General features: G+C 44.6%; 1 protein-coding gene across 17 annotated transcripts in view; it reads right to left on the bottom strand.

Annotated features, from left to right (window-relative positions):
• The window catches only part of ppip5k1b (diphosphoinositol pentakisphosphate kinase 1b), a 68,920-nt gene that overhangs the window by 5,978 nt on the left and 38,291 nt on the right, over window positions 1-24,651 (bottom strand). For 2 of the 17 annotated variants that reach the window (XM_029668603.2, XM_029668605.2), the window contains exons 19-29: window positions 24,384-24,607; window positions 23,854-23,981; window positions 20,858-20,981; window positions 20,484-20,591; window positions 20,195-20,311; window positions 19,975-20,112; window positions 15,607-15,706; window positions 13,880-14,008; window positions 11,823-11,885; window positions 8,725-8,913; window positions 1,081-1,218 (exon numbers count right to left, since the gene is read on the bottom strand). In XM_029668603.2, coding sequence (XP_029524463.1) covers window positions 1,081-1,218; window positions 8,725-8,913; window positions 11,823-11,885; window positions 13,880-14,008; window positions 15,607-15,706; window positions 19,975-20,112; window positions 20,195-20,311; window positions 20,484-20,591; window positions 20,858-20,981; window positions 23,854-23,981; window positions 24,384-24,607 — 1,458 coding nt within the window. The remainder of the gene's footprint in view (window positions 1-1,080; window positions 1,219-8,724; window positions 8,914-11,822; window positions 11,886-13,879; window positions 14,009-15,606; window positions 15,707-19,974; window positions 20,113-20,194; window positions 20,312-20,483; window positions 20,592-20,857; window positions 20,982-23,853; window positions 23,982-24,383; window positions 24,608-24,651) is intronic. The other 15 variants (XM_029668604.2, XM_029668606.2, XM_029668612.2 and 12 more) reach the window with 11 other exon arrangements.

Genomic DNA, 24,651 nt, shown 5'->3' with positions numbered 1-24,651 from the left:
GGACACAAAATATACACTACATGACCAAAGGTATGTGGACACCTGCTCAGCAAACATCTCATTCCAAAATCATGGGAATTTATATGGAGTTGTTGTCCCCCCCCCAGGTCAGTCAAGTTCTTCCACACCATTTCTGTATGTACCAGGCTTTGTCATGCTGAAACAGGAAAGGGCCTTCCCAAAACTGCTGCCACAAAGTTGGAAGCACAGAATTGTCTAGAATGTCATTGTATGCTGTAGTGTTAAGATTTCCCGTCAGTGGAACTAAGGGGACTAGCCCGAATCATGAAAAACAGCTCAAGACCATTATTCCTCCTCCACCAAACTTCACAGTTGGCACTATGCATTCGGGCAGGTAGCATTCTCCTGGCATCCTCCAAACCTAGATTCGTCCATAAGACTGCCAAATGGTGAAGCGTGATTACAGAGTCTAAAGGCGGACAGCTTTACATCACTCCAGCTGACGCTTGGCATTGTACATGGTGATCTTAGGCTAGGCCATGGAAACCCATTTCATGAAGCTCCCGACGAACAGTTATTGTGCTGACGTTGCTTCCAGAGGCCGTTTGGAACTCGGTAGGGAGTGTTGCAACCGAGGACGGTTTTAAGCACTTCAGCAATAGGGGGTTCCGTTCTGTGAGCTTGTGTGGCCTACCAACTCGTGGCTGAGACATCGTTGCTTCTAGACGTTTCCACTTCACAAAAACAGCACTTACAGTTGACCGGGGCAGCTCTAGCAGGGCAGACATTTGACGAACTGACTTGTTGGAAAGGTAGCACATCTATGGTGATTGCATGACTATGTGCTCAATTTGATCCAACTGTCAGCAATGGGTGTGGCTGAAATAATTGAATCCACTAATTTGAAGGGGTGTCCACATACTTTTATAGTGTATGTATTTGTAGCTTGTTCCCAGATCTGTTTGTACTGTCTTGCCAACTTTTATGGTCATTATCATGCCAATGAGCGTAGGATTTTGCACGACAGCACAAACAGAACGTGGATCAGGTCTGTAGTGTGCAAGCTAGGCATGTTGCTTCTGGAAAGCACCAAATACCTACCTTGACTAGAATACCTACCTTTCATGGTCTTAGCATGGGCGTCGCTGCTGTCCTCACACACAGCATTGAGGAACTCGTCCACCTGCTTGAGGGACAGCGAGTTGTGCAGCGTCTCCAGTGGGTAGATAGAGGGCACCATGGAGCAGCCTTCAAAGCCTGCAGCGGAGAGGAGACACACAGTTGCACCACCCCTCCATCTGATCAAGGAGAAGTGGTGATACAGTAATACAGCACGTAGCCCCTTCCCCAATGGCCCGGGCCACCATTTCTGGTAATTAAACCATCTGACATCAATGTGACGTCACTTGATGGAGAAAGGTAGATATGGGCGTCCTGCGAGGACCATGCCAAAATCCAGCCAAGTCATTCACACTAAAGTAGCAAGCCATAGAGACTCAACTAAAGACCTGTCTTGCATTGCGAACGGCGTACACGTCCTGCGCTGAGGCCTAGTGTTGTGTGACGACAGCCTTTTCTCTCACACACACACACACACACACAGCAGCCCAAAAGAACACCATGATGGAAGCGATATCACCACACAAACACAAGGAATGGATGAGATCAAGCAATGCATCATCCATCCATCCATCATCCATCCATCCATTTCCCAGAATACATGCAGTCAGCCATGCATTTCTCCCCGAACTGTCCAACGTGTTGTACATTAAATCCCAACAGTACTTTTAAATGATCCGCACAAACAGCTTCGACGGTGCGCATTCTAGTCTTCCGCTGATATGTTAAATCTTCCCCCAACAGACACAGTTTAAATGAGATTAATCAATGTGTTAATGTGATTTCTCAAGAGATAGGCCACAAGTAACCAATCAACTTGGTCAGGACGGACTGCCACCAACCCCAACGATTACACTGTGGTGAAGCTTTGTTGGAGCTTTTGAGTTTGCTGAGCTTCAGCCATAAGCATTTCCAACATCATCATTAAATCTGGGCAAGCCAAGGTCAGAGGAGAACATGAGAGGGTTTTGCACTGCCAAAGTCTCAGATGACAACGCTAAAGAATATCGACCGTGATTCCTGTGGAAAAGGCCTGTAGCCACAAAGAAACTGAGAAAAAGGTCCTAGGGATCCTGTTAAAACATGTTCCTAGACAATAAAAACTTCCAGCTCAGAGTAGGTTTTAGGATAAGACACTGCTCAGAAACGGCGTCAGGTGTAAAATCAATTCAGAAAAAAGGTTCTCTCAGCTGGTAATTACGATAGTTTGAGGAACCGCAAAGGAAGAATTGTGATTGTTGAAAATATGGGGAATAACCAATCGCAGAGGCATCGCCAGCTGTGAACTCTATTGCACGCTTCAGACCAAATGTACATTTCAGTCACTTAGCAGACGCTCTTATCCAGAGCGACTTACAGGAGCAATTAGAGATAAGTGCCTTGCTAAAGGCCACCGACAGATTTTCCACAGTGAATGTAAAACGTTTGACATATTTTTAGTTTGACACTATCACTTTGCCTACTCTTAATTCTTCCCTAATATATTGGCTTGCATAACCTTTTTTAATTTTTTTTTTACCAATTCTGATACTTGTTTAAAGAAGAATTTTGATAGTATTACTGTGATATCAACACACTCGTCAACTCCCGTTTAAAAAGTCTAAATTGCTTGGGCACAGTAGCATAAAACATTTGGAAGGGTCTATCATTTTCATCTAACACAATCAAAGTTAACGTAGATGCCTTCAAATGCTCAATTTAAGCACATTTTAAAGGGACAAAGGGACAACTTGAAATAACATGTAGGTTAAAGAAATAGTAAAAAATAAGTGATCATTTATTAGCCTAATGGTTATGAGTTATGTATTTAGGCATATCACGTGAAATAGTCCTTGTGAAATAACTGTCAAAAGCGCAAGATACAGTCGTTGTCGGAAGTTTACATACACTTAGGTTGGAGTCATTAAAACTCGTTTTTCAACCACTCAAATTTCTTGTTAACAAACTATAGTTTTGGCATGTCGGTTAGGACATCTACTTTGTGCATGACACAAGTAATTTTTCCAACAATTGTTTACAGACAGATTATTTCACTTATAATTCACTGTATCACAATTCCAGTGGGTCAGAAGTTTACATACACTAAGTTGACTGTGCCTTTAAACAGCTTGGAAAATTCCAGAAATGAAGTCATGGCTTTAGAAACTTCTGATAGGCTAATTGACATCATTTGGGTCAATTGGAGGTCTACCTGTGGATGTATTTCAAGTCCTACCTTCAAACTCAGTGCATATTTGCTTGACATCATGGGAAAATCAAAAGATATCAGCCAAGACCTCAGAATTGTTTTTAAATATCTGTGCAGCGACACTCCCCATCCAACCTGACAAAGCTGGAGAGGATCTGCAGAGAAGATTAGGAGAAACTCCCCAAATACAGACGTGCCAAGCTTGTAGAGTCATACCCAAGAAGACTCTAGGCTGTAATCGCTGCCAAAGGTGCTTCAACAAAGTACTAAGTAAAGGGTCTGAACACTTATGTAAATGTCATATTTTCAGTTGTTAAACATTTCTAAAATATGTTTTTGCTTTGTCATTATGGGGTAGTGTGTAGATTGATGAGGGGGGGGAGGAAAATATATATAAATCAATTTTAGAATAATAAATGTGGAAAAAGTCAAGCCATCTGAATACTTTCCGAAAGCACTGTAGGTCTAGATTATCTATGGCTTGATTATATGGAAATATCAAAACGTTCTTTCAACAACTCCAAAGCAATAGCATCTGGCGCAGGAACCACGGACATGTTGCCTTTTAGGCCAAATCATGAAGTTACAAACATCTTTAAAATAAGTAGGACTCGTATGACTAAAGAGACATATATAGCTATTATTTGTACCCTTAAGAGTAGGGGTAAAAGGCTCTATTCTCATCACTTACGACCATTTTTCTACTCTGAGACGCTTCGTGGATACGGCCCCTGACCTATAGCTCTCTTTGCCTTTCCCCTCTCTCTCTGCTTGCCTTGGTCTGTCTAGCTCCATCGTTTCTTCTCCCAGTCTTTCCACCTCTAGTTCCCCCTCTTTGTGCTGCAGCCTTTCCCCTCCATATGGATATCAAATTCAGCTCACATACCAGATGCAGTGAGAGGAGAAGACTGAATCTACACTGCACCATTCATTCACTACCTGTGAGACATCGTGGAAGAGCACACAACATAGAACTACACTATATATTCCAAAGTATGTGGACACCACTTCAAGATAGTGGATTCGGCTATTTTCAGCCACACCCGCTGCTGACAGGTGTATAAAATCGAGCACACAGCCATGCAAACTCAATAGACAAACATTGGCAGTAGAATGGCCGGTACTGAAGAGCTCAGTGACTTTCAACCATCATAGGATGCTACCTTTCCAACAAGTCAGTTCGTAAAACTTCTGCCCTGCTAAAGCTGCCCCGGTCAACTGTAAGTGCTGTTATTGTGAAGTGGAGACGTATAGGTGCAACAACGGCTCAGCCGCAAAGTGGTAGGCCCCACAAACTCACAGAATGGGAACATGGAGTGCTGAAGCGCGTAGCGAGTTCCAAACTGCCTCTGGAAGCAACGTCAGCACAATAACTGTTTTGTCGAGAGCATCATGAAATGGTTTCAAGCTATGCCTTCCAATGGTACGACTGTTGTTGGCATCCAAATATTATCCAACTTGAATAAACACTTGGAGGTAAGGGTGACAGCAGTGGTGTAGTCTACGGCGATACGGATATCACTTATTATTATCTACATAGCGCATTGATGTGAATCACACTGCTGCTCTCTCATTTGGCTATTTGTGCTTTACGGATTGTGGTTGTTGTGGATGAATGATCATAATCCAAATGTGTATTTGAACCCAATAATGGTTGAATTGAAGAAGTTTAAGCTGCCTATCAATCATTGTTTTTGAAACCAGTGGACAGCCAGTGAAAATTGTGCTCGTAACAGCTGCACAGTGCGGTCCCAGCCTATGGAATCAAATTGGGGAATTTATTGCTTTATTTAATTAATGATGATAGAAAATGTAATCCATAGGCCTAATGGACACGTTCAAACTTGCACACTTTTGATAGACTTTAAAAGGGGCCATCTGTAGACACATACAAGTTCCTGGACATTTCTGGGGGGGGAATATAGCCTATTTTATTTTTATTTTACCTTTATTTAACCAGGCAAGTCAGTTAAGAACAAATTCTTATTTTCAATGACGGCCTAGGAACAGTGGGTTAACTGCCTGTTCAGGGGCAGAACGACAGATTTGTACCTTGTCAGCTCGGGGATTTGAACTTGCAACCTTCCGGTTACTAGCCCAACGCTCTAACCACTAGGCTACACTGCCGCCCCAAATGCAGCATATAGCATTCATTTCACACATGTAAATAGCACTTTTCAGTAGTGCTCAAAGCATGCCATTCCATGAGCGCAGCATTTAATTTTCAACTCGAATCAATGAGCCCAATCAGTCATCCATGACAACAAAATCTTAAACAGAGTAGGGCTGGGTAATAAGTCCTTAGTTTTGGGGTTATGCTCAGAGAAAACAATTAGGCTAATCTATACTTCCAAGTCCTATTCTTGAAAATCAAAGGGTATAACATTTATTGGAATGACTGGAATTCTGATAGACTTTGGTTTTTAATGTAAAGATATAATTTAATCGTATTATATGTAGTAGAACGCAATGGGTTAGAGGAAGTCCAACATCCATATATGGCAGCTATGTAAACTTTAACATAGACTTATCCTGCAATCGAAGTGGTTAAATTGGTAACACACATTTTTATTTTCTTCTAACGCCTCTCAAGGGGAAAGTCATCTAAAAGTAACTGAATGTAATCAGATTACGTTACTGAGTTTGGGCAATCCAAAAGTTAAGTTACTTTTTACAATGTGGCAGGTAACTAAACTAGTAACTAAACAGATTACATTTTGAAAGTAACCTACCCAACCCTGGTTACAGGTCTTTCACTGATCCGGATAAACCCTGAAATGTGTTTTAACCATGTACGGAGGTTCTCTCAGTTAATATAAGACATCATGGCAGCTGTATTTAGCTTTCAAAGGCCATCATTTATTTTGCCTGCTAGCCAAACTAAAGACAACATCATTTGCTAGCTAACACAACTATCAAAGAATTCAAGTTCCAGACAGCTACAAAAATAGCTGGTTTGGCATCTTGAAAATATCCAGAGCACCTTTAAACAGTCTCGTATTATTTTGGGATTCTTTTGGTCTGGTACATACAGTACCTTCAGAAAGTATTCATACCCTTTGACCCATTCAAACTGTTGTGTTACAGCCTGAACTCAAAATGTATTACAAATATTTTTCTCACCAATTTACACACAATACCCCATAATGAAAACATTTTGAAATGTTGCCAAATGTATTAAAAATGTAATGCAGAAATCTCATTTACCTAACGTATTGCCTAAAGGTTGTGAATACTTGAAGAAGCACCTTTGGCGGCCATTAAAGCTTTGAGTCATTTTGGGTGTCTGTATCAGCTTTGCACATCTGGATTTGGGGATTTTCTCCCATTCTTCCTTGCAGATGTTCTCAAGCTATGTTAAAGTTAGATGGGCAGCAGCAGTGAACAGCAATCTTCAAGTCTTTCCACAGATTTTCAAATGGTCCTTCTTGCCCGGACGGCTAGCTCTAGGAAGTTCGATATATGTATATATATATTACATTTCCCAATGATTGAGACCACTGTGCTCTTGGAAACTTTCAAACACTCTATAGATTGTTTTATACCCTTCCCCAGATATAATTGTGATGAGGCATATATCTTGGAGCTCTATGGACTGTTCCTTGGACTTCATGGTGCAGCTTCTGCTCTGACATGCACTGTCAACTGTGGGACATTATAAAGACAGTTGTGTTTGCTTCTAAATCATGTCCAAACATTTGAATTGGCCACAGTTGGACTCCAAGTTGTAGAGAAATCAAGAAATTCCCGTTTCCCTTGCCTTTCCATTTGGAGTGTCATAGCAGAGGGTTGTGAATACTTAAATACATGAGATACACATTTTATTTTCTTCAATACTTTTGTATAAAACCTGAAAACATGTTTTCATTTTGTCGTTATGGGGGTATTGTGTGTAGACAGGTGAGAGAAAAACAAACACTTGAATCCATTTTGAATTCAGGCTGTAACACAACAAAATGTGGAATAAGTCAAGGGGTATGAATACCTTCTGACGGCTCTGTACGTTGCTTTCTGCAAGCATGGCCAACAGAACGTGTGTAGCAATTGTAAACCAAGCTGCAACATGGCAACCTCATATGTCGCTAGCGGTAAATGACCCAAAATGAACTAATGATTTTGAAATAGTACCTTAGGTTTATAATATTTAACTGTGCAAATTCACTAGTTTTGAACCCCTCAGTGTTCATATTCACTATCCACATAATGATGTTGAAACTTTGCTATTATGTTTCCTGGGTCACAAAATGCCATTTCTGAAGGCTTTTCTTTTGTGTGGGTGGCATTTGGACTAGTGGTAGAAAGGAGAGAGATCAAAATAAAAAGATGGCGCGAGAAACATCAGGCTGACAAATTCATGTAAATGGAGTATCATTCTCTTCCAAGTCTACTAAGGAGAATAGTAATAAAGTATGAAGTATTTCCTACAATAACTCAAGTGATTTCCTGTACAGATACAGAGCTCTGGACTGATGTCTAGTACTCCCAAGGGTGGAGATGCGTAGGCACAAAAGGGGGACATCGATTCAAGCTCCAGAAACTCCCCTGAAAATCGGTAGTTTTACTGACAGACCACCGCTTAATTAGCTAACGACCTAGATATTCACCACAGACAGATCTTAGATCTTAAATCTTGTCAAAAGACCAACATATCATTCATGGATTCTCAAATGGTACCCAGTCAGGACCTCCCATAGTGCAGTGTCACCATCATTCCAATTAAGTATATCTGAAGCAACAATATTGACAGGCAGCAGTCCCAAAAGGACTGTACAATAGTTGTTGGTGCCACTTCCCATTCACCCCCACCTGTTCATAGTGTTTGCTGTGTTACCCCCAACCTAGGGGGTAGCATGCATTGCACTTCACTCAGCAGCAGAAACCCTTTTAGAAGAGGTTTGTCCATGGTCATTCAATAGTAAAGCCATGTAGACTTGCCAACATGCAGAGGCAGTGCTGGTTGTCGTGCAGTTTCCAGAGCAGGGGCTGCACAGAATACGGCAGCCACAGTGCCTTAGGATTGCCTTTTCTTTTTCTGTCAAGCCTGATAAAAAAAAGATCTCGAAATGAAATGAAAGCTGGCAAAAGATCCTTTTGGATGAAAAGCCTCAGCAGCAAAATGAGTAAGGGGTATCGATCCATCGATAGGAGAATGAACACTCCCTTTATAGTTGCCACTGCTGCATTTTCTGGCAGGCATGCAGATAGACAGAGCAAGAGACGGGTTAAGAGACAGACAGGGAAGGAGTAGGGCAACAAATTAGACTGATGCCATTCTCATGTAGACATTGATACAGAGTTAGACAAAAAAAACAACTAAATGAAGACAGAAGAAACGGGAAAAAAAGAAGGAAAAAGTGGGGAGAGGGAAAAGCAAAACAACAAGCCTGCATTGGCAGCACCCCAGCACTGCATGAAGGGGTGGAGGGGAGGACACGGGAGGTCTACAGAGGGCTGACCGTAGAGGCACTCGGGGAGGTCTTGGCCGGACACCAGCCAGTTCCTGAGGAGGCGCAGGTGGTAGGGGCACTGGTGCAGGTGGTGGGCCATGGCCCTGTCCAGAGAGGCCAGAGGGGGGCAACACAGGAGGGCCGGGTCAGTGACGAGCCCCTTCAGCAGCTGGGCTACAAGATGCTCGTCTAGGGGCTCTGAGGAAGAAGAGGCAGAGCGAGGAAGAGAGCACAGTGGAAGAGGAGCAAAAGAAAAAGACTGTAGGTGGGCCAGCATGTGCATAATGCTAAAGGGGCAGGCGCTCGTTTTCATTCTAAAGAAACAAGGCTACAGGTCCCAGGCTCTCATCCACTCAACTGACACATGGAGAAAGGAAAAACAACTGTCCAGCTACAGTTCTCACCATCTGATTATCACGGGGTAATGCTGGGTAAAGGGTAATGCACATTGGAAGCCTAAAAATGGTAGAAATGCTTACAGGCACGTCAGTCATAATGCCTCTTTCATCTCCACGAGTTACAAGGCTTTTTTTGGACTCCCAACACCACACCTGTCTCAGGAGTGTAGAAGATCACAAAGGGTGATTCTTTCTTTCAAGAAAACACTGAACTACAAAACAAGGAATCAATGTTTTCATGTGGAATAAAAAAAGAAGCATTTTTACCTCAAGGGGGAATGTCAGATCATAGAAAATGGGAACACACCTGAAGACCCTATGAGTAGTACCTCATAAATCGCCTCAGAGATACTGTAAACAATTGAACAGACGTAACGATATCTACCGGAGACAAAGATTGGCCCAATGTCAATCTCAAATAGCTCCTTTGATCTAATGCATCATTCAATGGCAACACAGTATTGTGCGACTGTGGATGTCTAACTTAGATAGAGGTCAGAACAAAGGCAACAGGTGTTAATGGGCAGATGGAGTGGGTTGGTTACATGAATGAGGGTCTGTTGAGTACTGTAGGTCGGATGAAGAGTTACTGTGCATCAGTAACGGGAAATCCCTGTTTAGCGCCCGCTTGAAAAACATAATCAGACCAAAGAGACACAGAAAAGCCATTTATCCACCCCACCTCTCTTTTAAGTACTGCCAGTTTATATAGCTATTCATTTGCGATGCAGGTCCAGACCGTACTGTATTCAAACCCACCTTTCTACATACTGCATGGGCTGCACTGTTTAAGGCCACCTATAAAAACACTGATCACCGTAGCCATCGCAGTGAGTACCAGCAGAAGTCCACACAAATCTCTGTCAACACAGACACAGAAACCATGTGTGGAATCTCTCAATCACGGAGGCTACGCATAGTCCATCTGCTCCTCGTAGTCAGATGATCCAGGCACTTGGATGAGATACAATACTGCTATTCGGGAAACTCCCTCAATCCTCAATCTGTTCAACGGAGTGAGAGGAAGAGCAAGGCCCAGAGTCGGCAGTTTGAATGGGTCTCTCCATAAACCAAGCTACAGAAGAAGTCCCAACACATGTATATTTGTTCACTGTCGAACAGTGTTGTGCACAAATGCTCACCACTGTTATTTTCCCCCATCGTAGCAGCTCAGCTCCAATAGGTTGGGACAAATCTGACTGCCATCAAAGGGTTCATCCATGCATGACGAACCCATCCAACCCGCTGGATGGTACACTGCTGCCTGGACACCTAGGCCATGCCAAGTACCAATATCTTTAATAGCGCACAGCAAAGTACTTAGCAACAAGACTAGCTTGAGACCAGGAAAAGAGACGGGAGAAATTAACGGTTGGTCAATCTCTCCCCCCCCCGGTGGGCATTCTTGAAAACAGAAGTTTCCGATGATTAAGTGACGTGGACACATAAAGCAACACACATACGGCAATATCTCTTCCACAGAACGTTGTAATGTGAATGCCCTTTCTGTCAATCACCAAGTGGTACAGCCACATTTGAACGCCAAAACCTGAATTAAAATGAAAGGAATAGACTCAACCCTTCCCTCCATCACCCATCGTTTGGATACTATTATTCCGTAGGTTTAGCACAAACTCCGTTTTCAGTGGGTCAAACTGAAAGGTCGATCACGAGTCGAACAAGAGACGAGACAGTCATTTCACGAGTAAAAAAGTTTTTTTTTTTTTGAAGGCTATTCATTTGCTTTAAACACGGGTTATCCTAACCTAAAAGTAGACTGGAATGGTGGAGGGGCGTCTCGTCTCGCCAGAGAATGGGTTTGAATGAACAAATAGGAGCATGTGAGGATAAGTCATATACACACAGCAACACATGGTGATATATCGGAGGGGATATATTCCATATACAAACACTGAGTGTACCAAACATGCTCTTTCCATGACATCGACCGACCAGGTCAAAAGGTATGATCCCTTATTGACGTCACTTGTTAAATCCACTTCAAAAATCGGTGTAGATGACGGGAAAGAAACAGGTTAACAAAGGATTTTTTTTTTTATGAGCTGAGACATGGATTTTGTATGTGTGCCATTTAGACGGTGAATGGGCAAGACAAAATATTTAAGTGCCTTTGAACAGGGATATGGTAGTTAGTTGGTGCTTGAGGCCACCGGTTTGTGTCAAGGACCGCAACGCTGCTGGGCTTCTCACTCAACAGTTTCCCATGTGTATAAAGAATGGTCCACCAGCCAAAGGACATCCAGCCAACTTGACACAACTGTGGGAAGCATCGGAGTCAACACAGGCCAGCATCCCTGTGGAACGCTTTCGACACCTTGTAGAGTCCATGCCCCGAGAAATTGAGGCTGTTCGAGGGCAAAAGGGGTTGCAATTCAATACTAGGAAGGAGTTCCTAATGTTTAGTACACTCAGTGTATATCCATCCTGTAGGAAAATGGTGGATCAGAGGTTAACAGATAAATGCAGTGTAAGAGGCCGGTAAAACACAGATGTTGCTAAGAATGAACGTTGAAACCAAACAGATGGAGACAGGACGTCTTATGAAGTAGAAACTCAAGAGAAATCGAGATCTTGATGTAATTACGCAGCCAATTTCAAACCCAAAATAGTCCCCCCCCCCCGAAAGACATGCAAGATAAAAGGGAAACTAAAGAGTGGCGAGGTATACTTGAAAAAAGGCAGACATACCGTTAGTCGGATGCCTGGCAAACGACACAGAAAATCTCTTTACTGCCGGCATAGAGAACAGCTCTGAGGAAATAAGAAGGGTAACTGGCGTTACTGGGGATACACGCTACCTGTGCACATGCCTGTATCTAGTGTGAGTGCATATGTACCTACGTGTGAGTTTTCCTGACCCTGTGTCTTTAAACAAATATATTTATTTATTTAACTAGGCAAGTCAGTTAAGAACAAATTCTTATTTACAGTGACGGCCTACAACACACCCTAACGACACTGGGCCAATTGTGCGCCGCCCTATGGGACTCCCAATCACGGCCGGTTGTGATACAGCCTGGAATCAAACCAGGGTCTGTAGTGACGCCTCTAGTACCGAGATGCAGTGCCTTAGACCGCTGCGTCACTCGGGAGCCCAAGTAGTTCCTCTCTATAATGCTGCAGCTATGTACGGTATACGTGTGCCTGTGTGTGGTGAGTGATATGCAGCATGGGAAGGCAGCATGGAAGATGGGGTAATGAAGGAACAATGGAGAACGTGGATGGGATGGAAAAGCGAATGGTAACTCAATTGTGGTTGTTTTGAATGGAGACATTTGCGGAAGTCACCAATAGCCTAAAATGTACTTAAATCTTCAATCTTTCTGGAACAGTCTTTCGAGTCTATTCTTTCTAAAGAATATGCTACGACATAATGATCTGGAAAGGAAACATCCAGTGATGGCAACTGATTTAACATCAACCTATATTACAATAGTGTAACCATCTGGATTTGAGAGCTGTGACTGTAAACACAATCATTGCTCATTTGTTTCTCATTTGTTTTTGTAACATACCACTGCCTTTGGCCAGCATTATGTGAGTGAGTGAGTGAGTGAGTGAGTGAGTGAGATTGCAAAAACACAGAGACAAAACCCCCATCACCAGAGAAAAGCCTTGGTGTAATTCTAAACCCCACACATCTCTAGTCTCATACAAGCAAAAGATGTAACATCTTCAAGCATAATATTAAAGCGACCGTTTCTTAACGTGTACCTAATATCGAGTATACGGTGAAAACAAAGTGCACAGTGACACCCATTGGACAAAACGGGCACTTCAATTCAATCCGCATTGGAACAATCGTTCCTCTTCACATGCAGGTGGCAGGTCATTTGGTCTTCATATTACATACTGTGCAGTTACTATCAGGGCGCTCGCTGATCTGATTCGATGACGAGAGGTAGGTGTCAGATTTTGGATTAAATTAAGCCAATCTTTGTGCTCCAACATTTCAAGCCATATGCCCTGATGAAAACATGTGCGATAATCAGAGTTCAATTTAGACGAGGACCCCCTGGTGGCTATAATAATAGTCAACTCACCATTTCACTCTATAGTGAGTCAGGAAATTGTGGTATGCAAGTGGGAATTATGTAATGCTGGATTAATGGATCTCAAGGCAGATTTCAAGCCTTCGCTTCCCTAAATTAAGGGGTTAATACAGAAGATTCCCTGTTGATTAACAAATCCTTTTACCCCCTAGTTATGACATGACATGCACACTGATACAGAATATATACAATTGTATAGACAAGATTTACTAAGCAACCTAATCACACACCTGTCATGTAAATCAAAGGGAGGCCATGTGGCTTTGATTAGGAGAAGCAGGATTACTGGTCATGGGTAACGCATTTGATTGTGCGCAATCCAATACCAATCCATGCTCAGCATGCAATGTATAAAACCTAAATTCTTAGCATATAACCACAATTGTGGTCCCTGCTCATGCTGTTGGGGGGGGGGGGGGGGGGGGGACCACTCGAGCAGAGGATTGTTCTCGAGGCAGAAGGATAGAGGGGGGAAAGGAGGGCTCACGGATAATTTGGGTGATCAAATAACTTCTTGTCCACCAAGGTTGGGAAGGAGAGGCAAGAGTGTTTGAGCAGGAACTAAAAATGGCAGATATGGCGGACATTTGCCATTTTGAACTTTTTCTTTTTTTACGGGCACCGTCCATGTGAAAAGACAGGAGTTAGATAGCGGTCGATAGTGAGAGAGAGATGGATAGAGGAAGGACGTACCATCTCCAAAAGGCAAACCGGGGGACAGGGGGGGTTTGCGGTGGTGGGTGCGGACGTAGTCCCGCAGGTTGGGGGCGCTAGAGGACACCCCCAGGACAGAGGCACTGAAGAGGCCCGAGCACAGGGACCCTGTTGTGGAAGAACCGCGGGGTGGGAGAGAGGAGGGGAATGGGGGGGGGGGGGTTGTTAGTACTCATTGCACACCATGCGGTTCTTAATAAGAGCAGTTCAGTGTTGCTAAGGGGTGTGTGTGTGCCTGTGTGTGTTTATGAATAGAGTGGAGCACACAAACGGAGACCACTCCTAACACCGGGCCCCTAACCCCTCCTAAAAGAAACATAGATAAAGCCTCTCCTTAAGGTCTCCTGGGAAAGGAGACTGCCTAAAGGCTTTACACTTATATCGACAACTGGTAGGACACAGACAAGGGATGACATAGATTTAAGAAATAAGGGGTCTTTTTAGTGTGAATACAATGCAATACGAGACTTATGAGAACCTAATATAACAAAGTGGTCAAGGACTGTGGGGACAGAAACATAGCTATTGTCACAAAGAACATAGGTTTTTCTATAACCATCGGCTCAATTCCTACAGCCGTTGGTTATAGAAATAGTCACAGCAGAATAAGAATGCGCCTTTGTTTTCCCCTTTATTCTGGTCTAAAGTGAGCTGTGCTGGAATCGGTGGTTTTTGGTGGGATGCAGGGACAGCGACAACATTTGAATGGTCATTTCAAATACAGGTTGACATAATTGAACAAGCGTGGTGCATACAGTACAGTAGGAGTATGGAAAAGCAGTGGAAAACACACGCACGAGTCAAACCAACCTCAGCCCAGGTTCACGTCAATGAGAAAACATGTTTTTTTCCCCCCCGAAGCATCCGTTGCACTCTTTTATTTGTTTTATAAGGGCTTAGTAAGGTGTGATTATCACGGTGTTAGAAAGTGGCTGGGGGTAACAAGCACCTCCAAAATCCACGCACGGGGGACTAATTGTATCTGTGGTTATATTGAATCAACTTGTGGAAGTTTCCTTGCTTCTCTTGACAGATTCATGTAAATGGAGACAGACTGGAATAGCATCCAGGGGGGGGGCTCTGCGGAGCCCAGACCCCCATATATAGAGCCCTATTGGCAGGAGAGGTCCTTGGTGGTGGGGCTCTAAGGCTACGTCCCAAATGGCCCCCTATTCCCTACATAGTCCAGTACTTTTGACCAGGCCCATGGTAGCGCACGATAAAGGGAATAGGGGGGCCATTTGGGACACAGCCTAAGATGCATTCTCTCCACCGACTCTCCATTGACGTCTGGCCTACATAGTCTAAGCCTGGGAGCTTTGGCTGCCGGACCTACCTACCACTATGGAGTCACGGCAGCTATGCAGCCATCAGAAAGAGAGAGAAGAAAAGGAGCGAGAGGGAGAGCGTGAGAGAGAGACAAAGAGGGAAGGAAAACAGACAGAACGAGAGAGAGAGAGAGAGAGAGAGAGAGAGAGAGAGAGAGAGAGAGAGAGAGAGAGAAAAAGGAAAGAGAGAGGTAGAGAGAGAGAAAGGGGGGAGAGAGAAAGAGATGGTCGGAGAGAGAACGAGAACGAGACAGAACGAGAGAGCAAGCGAGACACAGAGATGTCATTCACATGACCCAAAAAGATTAGTGAGCGCTGATGACAGCGTTGCTGAAATATGACAGTGGCAGCAGTGGTTGGCAGAAACCAGATACCCACCTAGGCCAGTCGGTTTGATCTCAGGGGACTGGCGCGAGCAGGAGGGGAAGAGGCGGTAGGAGGCGCCCTTGGAGGAGCCGGGGGAGGTCTCGGAGAGGACCTGGGTGGGGACAGGGAGATTGTCACAGTGCGACAGACCGAGACAGAGAGACAAACAGCTGACACTTAGCCAGGTAGCGAAATAACCAAGCAGTCACTAATGGAGACATCAAATCAAATGTTATTAGTCACATGTGCCGAATACAAGGTCTTCACCTTACAGTGAAATGCTTACTTACGAGCCCCGAACCAACAGTGCAGTTTCAAAAAATACAGATAAGAATAAGAGTCATACAAGTCATTAAAGAGGAGCAGTAAAAAATAACAATATATACAGGGGTGCACCAGTACTGAGTCAATGTGCGGGGGCACCTGTTAGTTAAGGTAGTATGTACATTTGAAGTCGGAAGTTTACATACACCTTAGTCAATTACATTTAAACTCAGCTTTTCACAATTCCTGACATTTTAATCCTAGTAAAAATTCCCTGTCAGTCTTAGGTCAGTTAGGATCACCACTTTATTTTAAGAATGTGAAATCTCAGAATAGTAGAGAATGATTATTTCAGCTTTTATTTTTCGATCACATTCCCCGTGGGTCAGAAGTTTACATACACTCAATTGGTATTTGGTAGCATTGCCTTTAAATTGTTTAACTTGGGTCAAACGTTTTGAGTAGCCTTCCACAAGCTTCCCACAATAAGTTGGGTGAATTTTGGCCCATTCCTCCTGACAGACCTGGTGTAATTGAGTCAGGTTTGTAGGCCTCCTTTGTATAGGGTTGAGGTCAAGGCTTTGTGCTGGCCACTCCAATACCTCGACTTAATTGTCCTTAAGCCATTGTGCCACAACTTTGGAAGTATGCTTGGTGTCATTGTCCATTTGAAGACCCATTTGCGACCAAGTTTTAACTTCCTGACTGATGTCTTGAGATGTTGCTTCAATATATCCACATAATTTTCCTGCCTCGTGATGCCAACTATTTTGTGAAGTGCACCAGTCCTCCTGCAGCAAAGAACCCCCACAACATGATGCTGCCGCCATGCAAGCCTCACCCTTTTTCCTCCAAACACATTATGGCAAACAGTTCTATTTTTGTTTCATCAGACCAGAGGACATTTCTCCAAAAAGTATGATCTTTGGCCCCATGTGCAGTTGCAAAACGTAGTCTGGCTTCTTCCTTACTGAGCAGCCTTTCAGGTTATGTCGATATAGGACTCGTTTTACTGTGGATATAGATACGTTTGTACCGTTTCCTCCAGCGTCTTTACAAGGTCATTTGCTGTTGTCCTGGAATTGATTTGCACTTTTTGCACCAAAGTACGTTCATCTCTAGGAGACAGAACGCATCTCCTTCCTGAGCTGTATGACGGCTCTGTGGTCCCATGGTGTTTATACTTGCATACTATTGTTTGTACAGATGAACGTGGTACCTACAGGCATTTGGAAATTGCTCCCAAGAATGAACCAGACTTGTGGAGGTCTACACATTGTTTTCTGAGGTCTTGGCTGATATCTTTTGATTTTCCAATGATGTCAAGTAAAGAGGCACTGAGTTTGAAAGTAGGCCTTTAAATACATCCACAGGTACACCTCCAATTGACTTAAATGTTGTCAATTAGCATATCAGAAGCTTATAAAGCCATGACATCATTTTCTGAAAAAGGCACAGTCAACTTAGTGTATATAAACTTCTGACCCACTGGAATTGTGATACAGTGTATTATAAGTGAAACAATCTGTCTAAACAATTGTTGGAAAAATGACCTGTGTCATGCACAAAGTAGATGTTCTAACCGACTTGCCAAAACTATAGTTTGTTAACAAGACATTTGTGGAGTGGTTGAAAAACCTAAGCGTACGCAAACTTCCGACTTCAACTGTACATGTAGGTAGAGTTAATTAAAGTGACTATGCAAAGATGACAACAGAGTGGCAGGCAGTGGTGTGGAGAGGGGACAATGTGAATAATCTGGGTAGCCATTTGACTAGATGTTCAGGAGCCTTATGGCTTGGGGGTAGAAGCTGTTTAGAAGCCTCTTGGACCTAGACTTGGCGCTCCGGTACCGCTTGCCATGTGGTAGCAGAGAGAACAGTCTATGACTAGGGTGGCTGGAGTCTTGACAATTTTCAGGGCCTTCCTCTGACACCGCCTGGTATGGAGGTCCTGGATGGCAGGAAGCTTGGCCCCAGTGATGTACTGGGCCGTTTGAAAGGCACTTCGGAGGCCGAGCAGTTGACATACCAGGCAGTGATGCAACTAGCCAGGATGCTCTCGATGGCGCAGCTGTAGAACTTTTTGAGGATCTGAGGACCCATGCCAAATCTTTTCAGTCTCCTGAGAGGGAATAGGTTTTGTTGTGCCCGCTTCCTGACGGTCATGGTATGCTTGGACCATGTTAGTTTGTTGGTGATGTGGACACCAAGGAACTTGAAACTCTCAACCTGCTCCACTGCAGCCCCATCGGATGAGAATGGGGGCAGGCTATGGTCCTCTTTTTCCTGTAGTCCACAATCATCTCCTTTGTCTTCATCACGATGAGGTTGTTGTCCTAGCACCACACGGCCAGGTCTCTGACCTCCTCCCTATAGGCTGTCTCGTCGATGATCAGGCCTCCCACTGTTGTGTCATCTGCAAATTTAGTGATGATGTTGGAGTCGTGCCTGGACATGCAGTCATGAGTGAACAGGGAGTACAGGAGGGGGCTGAGCACATACCCCTGAGGGGCACCTGTGTTGAGGATCAGCGTGGCGGATGTGTTGTTACCTACCCTTACCACCTGGGGGTGGCCCGTCAGGCAGTCCAGGATCCAGCTGCGCAGGGATGTGTTTAGTCCCAGGGTCCTTAGTATATTGATGAGCTTTGAGGGCACTATGGTGTTGAATGCTGAGCTGTAGTCAATGAATAGCATTCTCACATAGGTGTTGCTGTTGTCCAGGTGGGAAAAGGCAGTTTGGAGTGCAATAGAGACTGCATAATCTGTGGATCTGTTGGGTGCGGTATGCAAATTGGCTAGGGTTTCTGGGATGATGGTGTTGATGTGAGCCATGACCAGCCTTTCGAAGCACTTCATTGCTACAGACGTGAGTGCTACGGGTCTGTAGTCATTTAGGCAGGTTACCTTAGTGTTCTTGGGCACAGGCACTATGGTGGTCTGCTTAAAACATGTTGGTATTACAGACTCGGTCAGGGAGAGGTTGAAAATGTCAGTGAAGACACTTGCTAGTTGGTCAGCGCATGCTCGCAGTACACGTCCTGGTAATCCGTCTGGCCCTGTGGCCTTGTGAATGTTGACCTGTCTAAAGGTCTTACTCACATCAGCTGCGGAGAGCGTGATTACACAGTCTTCCGGTACAACTGGTGCTGTCATGCATGTTTCAGTGTTATTTTCCTCAAAGCGAGCATAGAAGTAGTTTAGCTTGTCTGGTAGGCTCATGTCACTGGGTAGCTCTCGGCTGTGCTTTCCTTTGTAGTCTAATGGTTTGCAGGCCCTGCCACATCGGATGAGCGTCAGAGACAGTGTAGTACGACTCGATCTTAGTCCTGTACTGACGCTTTGCCTGTTTGATGGTTGGTCGCAGGGCATAGCAGGATTTCTTATAAGCCTCCGGGTTAGAGTCCTGCTCCTTGAAAGAGGCAGCTCTAGCCTTTAGCTCAGTGCGGATGTTGCATGTACGTACGGTCACTGTGGGGACGACGTCATCGATGCACTTATTGATGAAGCCAATGACAGATGTGGTGTACTCCTCAATGCCATTGGAGGAATCGCAGAACATATTCCAGTCTGTGCTAGAAAAACAGTCCTGTAGCTTAGCATCTGCTTCATCTGACCACTTTTTTTTATTGATCTAGTCACTGGTGCTTTCTGCTTTAATTTTTGCTTGTAAGCAGGAATCAGGAGGATAGAATTATGGTCAGTTTAGCCAAATGGAGGCTGAGGGAGAGCTTTGTATAGGTGGTCCAGAGTTATTTTCCCTCTGGTTGCACATTTAACATGTTGATAGAAATTAGGTAAAACTGGTCTCCATTCATTTGTAAAAAACAGACGCATTACTTTACTAAAGAATCCACTAATAGGGACGGGCTACACAGGGCGTTAAAATGCTATGTAGCAATATCTGAACAGATGAAAGCTGTGCCTGGGTTATGTTTATTACTATTAACTCAAACAGGTAGGAACTACCTGGACTTATCCAATCAGAAACAACAACAAAAATATTTTCCATTGCAAACTGTTTTCCGTTGCACCAAAAAGACACCACACTAAATGTGGAATACACTAAATTTGGGACAGTGGACACAATAACTGATATGGCCCTGATCAAGTACCTCCATGGAGCCAGTCTTGCGGTTGCGGATCATGGGTGATCTTCTGATGCTGATTAGTTCAGAGAGAGGCAGGGCCCGGTCAGGCTCGTCCTGTGATAGGTCCTCCAGACTGCCTTGGTTGGTCTGCTTCTCCTGGTTCTGGATTGGATTAAAGAGACCGATGAGGGGGGGGGCTGTGGACAGACACATCCACCCCCACCCACACAGACACCCCACAGACCTCAGCGGAGGCAGGGCGGAAGCCAAAGCCCAGAGGGACGTTCTCCTCGTCCTCACAGCTCTTCACCCCGGGACTGAAGTGGAGCTCCACGTGGAAACGCTCCTCTGAGCCGGGGTCCTGTTCAACACACACACGGAAACACAAAACAGAAGCAATGATGCTATACTACAGAGAGAGGGAGTGAGAGGAAGAGACACATACCGACAGGATGGTACAGTAACAGTACCAGGTGCAGTAATACTTCAGAAAGAAAAGACGACTGACATAGGGACAGAGAGGCCTAACTGACCTTGTTGTTATCCTCATACAGCATGATGACTATCTGAGTCATGTAGTTGAGTTCAGAGACGGCACTGAGGTAATCCATGGCCTGTTTCCACTGCTGGTCCTTCACCTCCTGTCACACACGCAAACACACGACATTTATAACCAGAGAAAACTACACTGAAAAAAATATTTTCTGATTTTGAACCCAAGTCTGCAATATTCATGACCTTAAGTGTAGTATCACAATTGGTACTTCAAGTGAACTATCCCTTTACAACAATTAACCTGGCCCCAGATCTGTTTGTGCCATCTTGACAACTCCTAAGCTATGATCATTGTCACTATTATCATGCCAACTAGATTTGGGACCAGGCTACTTTAACAGTGACAACGTACATCCAGTAGTCCGCCGTAGCGGAAGATGCTGAGCAGCGAGTGAACGTGGCTCTCGCTGGTGAAATAGAGGCGGGTCCGGACGTGACGCCCTGGAGACATGACTCCCCGCGAGTACCTGAACCACCAGAGGGAATGAAAGACAAAGGGTGATCACTTACGGGGGCTCTAGAGACACACCTCAATGGCAGGTTTACTGGATAGAAACTGAACCTGGGACAGTGGCAGTGATACATAGCCAGACCTGGTCCTAGGAAAGTGGAACTCACTCCCCAACATGGTGTTATAAGGACTGCTCCTAGGGCGATCACGGTTCAAATACTATTTAATACTATTGATTGCAAATACTTTCACATACATTTTTAAGTATTTAATTAGAAAATACAAGTAGAATATTGGAAATAAGTGTATTTTCAAATACAAATATTTAAGTACTCCGTTTGGTCCTAGAGGTATTTGAAATGCATTTGGAAATCATTTTTAAATATTCAACTATCAAATAAAATTGTATTTATTTGTCACATTCACTGAATAGGTGTAGACCTTACTGTGAAAAGCTTATTAACAGGCCCTTAACCAACAATGCAGAGTAAGGAAATGGTAATTAAACAAAAACTTTTTTAAAGTAACATAATAAAATAATAACCAGGGAGTCGATGTGCGGGGGTACGGGTTAGTAGAGGGAATTGAGGTCATATGTACATGTAGGTAGGGGTAAAGTGACTATGCATAGACAGAGTAGCAGCAGCGTAAAAAAAAAAGGGGGACCGATGCAAATAGTGCGGGAAGCCATTTGATTAACTGTTCTATTGACCTAGAACTAGATTTGGCGCTCCGGTACGGCTTGCGGTACCAGAGAGAACAGTCTATGACTAGGGCCTTCCTATGACACCGCCTGGTATAGAGGTCCTGGATGGCAGGAAGCTTAGCCCCAGTGATGTACTGGGCCGTACGCACTACCCTCTGTAGCGCCTTGCGGACGGATGCCGAGCAGTTGCCATACCAGGCGGTGATGCCACCAGTGATGCTCTCGTTGGTGCATCTGTAGAACTTTTTGAGGATCCATGCCAAATCTTTTCAGTCTACTGAGGGGGAATAGGCGTTGTTGTGACCTCTTTACGACTGACTTGGTATGGTTGGACCACTAGAGCCCCGTCGATGTGAATGCGGGCATGCTCAGCCCTCTTTTTCCTGTAGTCCACAATCAGCTCCTTTGTCTTGCTCATGTTGTGGGAGAAGTTTTTGTCCTGGCACCCCACTGCGAATTGGAGTGGGTCTAGGTTTTATGGGATGATGGTGTTGTGAGCCATCGCCAGCCTTTCGAAGCACTTCATGACTACAGACGTGAGTTAGGTCGGTAGTCATTTAGGCAGGTTACCTTCGCTTCCTTGGGAACAGGGACTATGGTTGTCTGCTTGAAACATGTAGGTATTACAGACTCGGTCAGGGAGAGGTTGAACATTTCAGTTAGACACTTGCCAGTTGGTCAGCGCATGCTCGGAGTACACGTCCTGGTAATCCGTCTGGCCCCTTCACCCTTATGAATGTTGACCTGTTTAAAAGGTCTTACTCACATCGGCTAGAGAGCGTAATCACACAATCTGGCTGGGATATGTACGTATGGTCACTGTGGGAACGGCGTCATCAATGCACTTATTGATGAACCGGTGACTGATGTGGTGTATTCCTCAATGCCATCGGAAGAATCCCTGAACATATTCCAGTCTGTGCTAGCAAAACAGTCCTGTAGTTTAGCATCTGCTTCATCTGACCACTTGCGTATTGAGCGAGTCACAGGTGCTTCCTGCTTAAAATCTTGCTTTTAAGCAGGAATCAGGATAGAATTATGGTCAGATTTGCCAAATGGAGGGCGAGGGAGAGCTTTGTAAGAGTCTCTGTGTTTGGAGTAAAGGTGGTCCAGCTTTTTCCCCCTCTGGTTGCACATGTGACACGCTAATAGAAATGAGGTAAAACGGATTTAAGTTTCCCTGCATTAAAGTGCCAGGCCTCTTCTGGGTGAGCATTTTTTGTGTGCTTATGGCCTTATTCAGCTTGTTGAGTGCGGTCTTCGTGCCAGCATCGGTTTGTGGTGGTAAATAGACAGCTACAGATGAAAATTCTCCTGGTAAATAGCGTGGTCTACAGCTTATGAGGAACTCTACCTCAGGCGAGCAAAACCTAGAGACTTCCTTAATATTAGAGATCACGCACCAGCTGTTATTGACAAATAGACACAGACCACCACCCTTCGTCTTACTGGACATAACGGTTGTCTTGCAGCTGCATGGATTAAAAAAAAACAACGTATTTAATCTTTATTTAAACTAGGCAAGTCAGTTAAGAACAAATTCTTATTTAACCTTAACGACGCTGGGCCAATTGTGCGCAGCCCTATGGGACTCCCAATCACGGCCGGTTGTGATACAGCCTGGAATCGAACCACGGTCTGTAGTGACGCCTCTAGCACAGAGATGCAGTGCCTTAGACCGCTGCGCTACTCGGGAGCCCTGGAAAACCAGCCAACTGTATATTATCCATGTCGTCGTTCAGCCACAACTCGAGGAAACATAAGATATTATAGTTTTTAAGGTCCCGTTGATAGGATAGTCTCGAACAGAGCTCATCCAGTTTATTCTCCAATGATTGCACGCTGGCCAATAGGATGGATGGTAGAGGTGGGTTACCCACTCGTAGACTAATTCTCACAAGGCACCCAGATATGCGCCCTTTGTATCAGTGTCTCTTCATTCGAATGATGGGGATTTGGGCCTGGTCCGGGAGCAGCAATAAATCCTTTGCGTCTGGCTAATTTAAAAAAATCTTTGTCCAGCGGTACACACCCATTATAACAGGGATTTAATAAGAACTCGGGCTCAGACAATGGACAAAGACAGTGTGGGACCAACTGCAGCACAGTGATGAGTATCTATAATAACAACTGATCCTAGACCAGTTGGACCGAGCCACAGACCGTGGTCACAGGTGGCACTGCAACTCACAGTGGGTGCAGCTTGTTGACGGCCTCGTCCTCGTGGGTCCTCTGCAGGTCTAGCTGGATCTTCTTCATCAAGGGCAGGCAGTAGGCCTGGGCAATGTCCATCTTTTCTGGCTTATTGATGCCATACTCCTGGAGAGAGAAACAAAACAATTTCATGCTCAAAGATGTTACTTCGGGTTGATCATTTTCTGGCAGGTAATTTCATAGCCAGAATTACTGTACATGAAGGGATAGCAAAGTAAGCTTAGTCGGCATTACGCATTTGAAAAGGAAACGATAAGGAGTAAGAAAGAAGCATCTTGAGCCATAATCATCCTCAGAGACTGAGGGGACGGGAGTCTAAAGTAACACGCTGGTCAAAAATCCTTCCCTCTGTGTGTGTGTGTGTGTGTGTGTGTTCACGTTTCTCTATCCAACAAGGAGCAAAGAAATGTTCAGGAGTCATGCTCCCCGCTTGATAGGTCGAGACCACTGCCATAGTCCCCGTTTGCGCAGGTAAACGTGAACGTGTGGGTATTCGTCTTCCCTCACCTGAGGTATGACGATGTCGGCCAGGGCACGGGACAGCCTGAACAGCTCCAGTGTGTCCTCCAGGCCCAGCGTGGCGTTGTGCTGCGTGTCGTACTTCACACAGTCGTAGATGTCTGGGATCTTACTGATGTCGTAGCGGCCGCTCTTATTCCGGAAGTCCCTTTCCAGCTTGGACCAGCGTTGCAGCATCAGCTCAAGGGTCTCACTGTGGTATAGCTGCAGGTCTGGGAACAGGAAAGGACTTAGCTTACAGCAGACAGTTAGCGTA

This window comes from Oncorhynchus nerka, linkage group LG9a (assembly GCF_034236695.1).
Source record: "Oncorhynchus nerka isolate Pitt River linkage group LG9a, Oner_Uvic_2.0, whole genome shotgun sequence".
In the NCBI taxonomy this organism is placed as follows: Eukaryota; Metazoa; Chordata; class Actinopteri; order Salmoniformes; family Salmonidae; genus Oncorhynchus; species Oncorhynchus nerka.
Note: the sequence above shows the minus strand (reverse complement) of the source record. Positions and strands in the feature narration are given on the sequence as shown.